This window comes from Gossypium hirsutum, chromosome D05, assembly GCF_007990345.1.
Source record: "Gossypium hirsutum isolate 1008001.06 chromosome D05, Gossypium_hirsutum_v2.1, whole genome shotgun sequence".
NCBI lineage: Eukaryota > Viridiplantae > Streptophyta > Magnoliopsida > Malvales > Malvaceae > Gossypium > Gossypium hirsutum.
Window position 1 is genome coordinate 32,494,930 of NC_053441.1, and position 6,990 is coordinate 32,501,919.

General features: G+C 33.2%; 1 protein-coding gene across 1 annotated transcript; it reads right to left on the minus strand.

The window, feature by feature from the left end:
• Positions 1 to 326: 326 nt before the first annotated feature.
• On the minus strand, positions 327 to 6,760 carry LOC107904083 (chorismate synthase, chloroplastic). The gene is made up of 13 exons (XM_016830350.2): positions 6,440 to 6,760; positions 5,320 to 5,470; positions 4,995 to 5,071; positions 4,851 to 4,909; positions 4,320 to 4,403; positions 4,120 to 4,212; positions 3,631 to 3,711; positions 3,255 to 3,386; positions 2,978 to 3,080; positions 2,716 to 2,810; positions 2,126 to 2,191; positions 1,032 to 1,116; positions 327 to 789 (listed from the first exon to the last, which is right to left on the minus strand). Exons 1-13 carry the CDS (start codon positions 6,570 to 6,572, stop codon positions 641 to 643), a joined length of 1,308 nt encoding a protein of 435 aa, XP_016685839.1. The 5' UTR covers positions 6,573 to 6,760; the 3' UTR covers positions 327 to 640.
• Positions 6,761 to 6,990: the final 230 nt, after the last annotated feature.

A 6,990-nucleotide genomic window follows, 5' to 3' on the forward strand; every position in this document is an offset into this window, starting at 1 on the left:
AACTACATGATTCTTCTCTGTTTTACAGCCTGAGTTTAGTCTTATTCGAACCCAGGTAATATTCAAGTAAAACCCTCCCAACATTATCAACTCCAAGATTTGATTGTTTAATATTAATTAAGTAAAATTAATTAGTATTGTGTAATAAAAAACACATTATGCTTCCAAAGAGAAAACACAAGTTCAATCATTATAATTCCAAATGTGAAGAATAACATAGAAGATATATAAAATTTGCAATTAACATTTTAAAGATCCCTGTTACTAGTAAATATGAAATACATGATATGATTATTATATTTGTATTTAAAATTTTGACATTCAAATTACAAAATCTAGGACTCTAGAATTTAACTACCTTTATGTCATCAAGTACACATTATTGTAACATAAGCACATCTTACACTTTTTGTTCAAATATATCAAACATAAACACCGAGAAACGAAAAATCTAAACATTGATTACTTTTACAAGCTAAGGGGAGAATAAATCAGATAGTAGTAAATCTATAATACTAAATTATCAAGAAAACCACATAACGAATAAAAAAGAGAAACGGCAATGGGGTATAGAGACCACAACATTCTCATTCAAAACATAACAATGGAGACCTAACACTGACTTTGCCACCATTCAAGTTTAGATATTTGCCGGCTCAAAGTTGGGGAAACTAAAGCTCAAGGGCTCCTGTAATTCGGGGTTGATCGGGAACAAGTTACACTGTCCATGTTGTGCCATCAACTGGTCCACCAGAACCATTGCTACCATGGCTTCCACCATCGGCACAGCTGCATCGTCCAAATTAAACCAAACACAAAGTAAACTGGAAATGAGATGCATTGTTTGAAAATGATGTAAAAGATAGGAAGATGAAATATGCTTAATACAACTTTCAAATTCGATATCCGCATTCATTGTAGATTCCAAGGAATCCAGCCGTCTTTGGAAAATGGCAACCATGGGAAGATTCTAAACTAAAACTTACAGAGATGACAACAAAGCAAAGGAAAACCATTGTCCAAAGAAATACCTCGAGGGACAACACAAGGATCATGACGACCGCGAGCTAACAGTTCGATCTCTTTCTTTTCTCGAGTCACTGTATGCTGCTTTTTCTGCAGAAAATATCACAAAATGACACCAATCTTAACTGCATTAATTAGCCAAAACTTTGTGATATGCATGATCTAAAGCCAAAATATACTTGTTCTTTACAACAAAACTGTTATACTTCATATTTTTTAGTTGTTCTCTTAAATTTTATTATATAATGCTTTTCGAGTATGGCTGTCATTTTGTATAATCTTAAGAGGGTTTTTTTATTAGTATGTCCTAAACATAGCTGCTTTTTTTTTCCAAAAAAAAAAAATTTATGTTCCCAGCACTGTACCCAAAAATTCTCATAAAATATGAAATGATATATAACTGACCAAAACACGATTTGATTTGAAAAAATCGAAAAAAAAAAAAATCAAATTTCAAGTTAATCAAATCGAGTTGTTTGAGTTATTTGAGTAAACTACTCAAATAAGTAGTTCGAGTCGAGCTAAATTTTACAATTTCAATAACAAATTGGTGTAAATACACCTTTGGTCCCCATCAATTTAAAAAATGTACAAATTGATCTATCTCTCAACAAAAATTTCAAAATAATTTCAAAATAATTTTTTAAATTCAAAATATTAATAAAAATTTAAAAATTTTTATTTTTAAAAAAATTATAAAAATTAAAAAAATCTAAAATATATTAAAAAAAAGTTAAAATTTAAAATTTTTTCTAAAATAATAATTTTGGGACCTAAAGAAGTTAATTAATGGTTAAGTTTATCATAGTATAGTTTTTTTTTTTTTGGCTTTGAAAAAAATTTAGTTTTATGTGCTTTAAAATAAAATTAGTTATACTGTAACAAAATTTTAATTTCACATGTTTAATTTTTTAATCTAACTTTAACAATTTCACTCGACCCAATTCTAAAAATTTTCAAATCGAGTTAGGATGACAAAATAGGACTCGTTAATTCAAAAGTTTTTCACTCGATTTAATCGAATGCTCACCCTACAATGATATATAAAACAAGTCATAATAGCCAGAAAGCATATAAGGCAAAAGGAGATCAAACTTACACTGATAGTGGCCGTTGGCTTGAAAGCAACTCTCATATTTATAATTTCCCCATTGGATATTCCACCCTGTAAGTCAACATTACAGTCTCACAATTCTCACACCCAACTCATGGACTTAGCTCCAATATTACTTGGATTCAGGTATGAACGTTGGATATGTGTCCTACACGAGGACGTTCAATTTTTGAAAGTATTTTCATGTATTTGGAGGGTCATATCTACATATCCATGTCCGAATATTTGTCGGGCATGAGAACTTAAGAATAATGAAGAGTCCGAGCAACACAGTTTACCCAACAATTAAAAATTTGAAGACTACAAATAAACAGGTAGCATTTGGTACATTGGTGACAAAGCCCAACAAAGTGCTATATTACCTGAACTTTTCATTTTCCTTAAAAGTAATCATGTCCAACACTTGTGCCCAACATATTCGGACATAGATATGGCACCATGTTCATATATATGAAAAAATTTTAAAAATTGCAAACACCCTTGTCAAGCACATACCCATATCCAACACTCGACTCCAAGTAACTGTTGCTAGGCAGACAGATAGAGAGACTGAGAGTAACAGAGAAAATAACTACCTGTATCCCACCGGAGCGGTTTGTTCTAGTCCTTATTGTTCCATGTTCATCAGTAAAGAACTCGTCATTATGTTCACTGCCAGTTAGAAAAGTACCTGCAAGGATTTTACAGACCAGCAATTATAACAAACTTGAAACAGAAGTAACCAAGAAATAACCTCACAAGTAATAGCTTTAGAGCATGTTTCACCAATTGGCCAACTCAACTCAAGAGCATTTTATGAAATACAGCGTCACACCAAAAGTATAAAAATCTCTTAACCTGCAAATCCACTGCCAAATTCAAATCCTTTGGTTGCAGGTAATGACATTACAGCCTTAGCAAGCTCTGCTTCAAGCTTATCAAAAACTGGTGAACCAAGCCCCTGACACAAAAATACAGATTTTCAGTTCTGCAGGAAACTTCTATTTGACTCCGGCTGCTACAAGTTAAAGCATTTCCATTATTTTAAGGTCAAAAGAAAACAGAAACTTCATGAAAATTAATACGGGCCATGAGCATGAAACACAAATATGTGTGAGAGAGAGAGAGTTCATACACGTGGAGCATTCCTCACTATGCATGTGACAACACCACCAATAGAATCTCCTCTCGTTCGAACAGCATCAATAGCAGCAATCATTTTCTCAGCATATTCAGGATGTGGGCACCTTACAATATTACTTTCTATCTGGCAACATTTAGTTGAAAATGGTTAAATAATGGCTATAATATAAATTGATCAGTATTGAAAGGGGAGTAGCAATCTAGACTAAGTACAACGGTGAAAGTAGATCAAAATGCATAATGCATCTTGGAATGAATGCCCTTCAGAACTTGTGAAACCAAATCAGAGGAAATGGGGAACAAAAACTCTCATAACCAACCATAATTAGTTTGAAATCAAGACTAAAATAATTGAGCTGAGTTCAAACCTGATCAAGAGTTACAGTATCATGGTAAACTGAACCGTCTGGAAGCACAACCTGGTGAACTTGTGAGACGTAAGCGAGAACCTGAAGAAAAAAATGAACCATAATAAGAAACCAAAAAAAAAAAGGAAAGAAAGAAAGATAAATCGACAAATATGATTCAATAATGGAAGCTAGAGTCACTTGTACGAATTGAATGATGAAAATGCAGTTACAGCTGTGCTAAAGTGATTTTAAACATTTGACACAAGATACAGATGTTTGCAGCATGGAACAGAGGGTAGGGGTCAGAATTAGCTTTTTTTTCCCCCTTTTCCTGTATGACTTGTTAGTGTAAATCAGACATTAATCATATTGCAAGTGCGAACAAATTAAACAAACACTCTGCACCAAGTACAAGCATTATTATAAATTCATAGAACAAATGCAATGAATTATGATCACATATAAAAAGAAACAATAGAGAGATCAATCCTCCAGCTTGAAACATACCTCAGTTCCTGAGAAATGCTTGAGGATTTTCTTTGCAATAGCTCCAGAGGCAACTCTTCCAATGGTTTCTCTGGCAGAAGATCTACCACCACCCTTCAATTACAAGTTGAAATCAGATAAATTGGGTATAAACAAATCTGAATCTCTTAAAGAGATGGCATAATCCATGGTACTGCAATGATGATAATAAAAGGCATTACCTGCACTGCTCTGACACCATATTTCATGTCATAAGTGGCATCAGCATGAGAGGGCCTATAAGCTATCGACATTTCCTTGTAATCCTGAAAGCAGAATGACATCATTAAAGAATCCTTCTAGACGCTAAAAGAACAAATAATTAATTCAAAATCGAGAACGTCCCTAACATATGTGATATGCTTGAAATTAGCTCACAGGTTAAAACCGTGATCCTAAACTGAAACTGTTCACTAGATTGCCTTGAAATTAGTACGCATGACTCTAATTGATGACTACAGTTTATATGGCTACATCATTGGTTTAATTAATGAGGTCTCATTCACCGTCCAGAAGCAATATCAGCCCAAGAATTGCTCAATGAGGCTTGAGAGGTGCGAATTACATTATTAACTTCTAAAGATAATTCAAACTAGATTTCGATCATTTAAAATTCTATGCCAGAATTAAAACACCAACCAAAGGGTTGTTAAACCTCATTTTAGTTTTCCCATTTTAGACCCCCCAAGAAAATATTAATAGTATATACTCACATGTCCCCTCTGATCAGTATTTGGTACAAAAACATGGATTGGTGTTCCAGTAGTCACTCCTGCAGATTGTCAACAAATGTCCGTTTAAAGACAAAGAAAGGAGATAAGAAACATCAAATGTCCAGGGTTAAAAATATATATAACCTTCTGAAACTCCAGAATATAATCGGCATGTGTCAGTCTCTTTCCTAGGGGTAGTAATTCGGCTCTGACCTGGCCTCCTGCAAATAACTCTTGACAGTTAATCCACAATGATGAAGCAATTTGCATCAATAAAGATGAAAGATAAATGACTAAAGCTTAAACTACTGCACTCTGTCATTTATAGGGAAACCCTATTCGCAAGAACTCTCACTAGATCAACATGCAATGAAAATGAACAGAAAGAAGCTACAAGGATGGACAAATCTTCATCTAAAGGTGAGCAGTAGGATTAAAGTGATAATGCTAAGTTCTCATGAGGAAGTACCTTCGGTCAAGATCAACTTGCAAATCAGCTTCTGAGAGAGGAATCCTAGGAGGACATCCATCAACTATACAACCAACACCACCTCCATGAGATTCTCCAAATGTTGTAACACGGAAATAATTTCCAAATGTGCTCCCAGCTGCCTCTATCTCTGTTAGGCAATACATTTTGTCAGGCTTCAAAAGCTCAACTTAATCTAAATGTTCTTTATGTAGAAATTGTTTCTAAATATTATAGTTGTCAGAAAGACACAATAACAATGTGCAATGTCTAATAAATTTAAGCTTCTACCAGAACCTTTAAAGAACCACATCCTAAAAATATTGGTCTTTCAATGGTAGAAAACCGGTAACTCCTACACTTCACATACAGCTGATGCAAGCACAGAAGAATTACACAGTTTAGATACACCCCGAGATGTTTTGACATAATGGCAACATATTAGTGTTGATTTCAATGATGAAAATTCTCGAGTCAAATCTATTCACTAGTATGTGAAAGTATAGATTCCTACATGCATCTCAGCCTGTAGTGTTTATTGATCTTAAAAATCTCCCAGTTCAAAACACATTAACATAACTTCTATTGCTACTACAACTATCTAAACCTGAAATCAAGCTTCAGCCGAAATGTCGAATAGATGGATCAATGCTGACACAAAACATCGCATAAAGTCGACCATGTGTGACCATTTATCTGTACATAACATTGTAAAACTGTATAGACATTCATGATTGTCTTTTGCATGATGACAACAAAATTTCTGTAACAAAACATAAAATGACAGCAACAATATATAAACCTGATGGCAATGCTCTATCAGTATTGCTCAAAATTCAAAACCGTAATTAACTTGAGTCCTATGTTCAAAATACACACAAAACTTGAAGTTGATGATTTCTAAGAATTCAAATTCAACATTAAAAATCATTTTCTCTATTCCCAAACCAAATAATGCAATAAACTGCTAATTTCAACAGAAACAACTAAAAAAAAGCAATACCCACAAAGAGAAACGAAGTCAAAAACAAAAGGAAAAAAAAAACCCAATGTCAAAAACAAATCTTTAAAAACAATGCAGAAACCCAATTGAAATAGAAGATAAAATAAGAAAACTTACGAAGCTTTTTGAGGGTTCTTGGTTTGATTGAGATATGAAGAGAGGCAAAAGAGAGTCTTTGAAGATCAGAAGAAAGAGAAGAGTTGGGTTTAGTAGCTCCAAGGAAAGGCTTAGATGTAATGGAAGAAGCCATAACAGCTTTGAAAAATTAAACTAAAAGAGAAGAAAAGAAACAAATAAAAAAAAGAGGGTAGAATTGGAAGGAAATGAAGAGATTTGAGCAAATAAAAATGGAAGATTCAATAGAAATAGAAGGCTTTTAGGGAAGGGAGGGAAGAGTGGGTTGGTAGGCTTTGGTGGTTGGATTTTATTCTCAACTACCCTCCAGTTAAAAAACAAAAGCAATTTTAATAAAATGTTTAATTGTAAATTTGGCCATTAATGTTTACATATTTTGTCAAAATGGTTCTAATTATAATTTTGAGCCTTTTTTGTCCATCAATTTTTTTTTTCACCTTGCTTTTTTTTAAAAATTTGATGAAAGTACCATTAAAAAGTTAATTGAGGATGTGAAATTTCATATGTGGAATATTTTTAATGAGATGTAATTT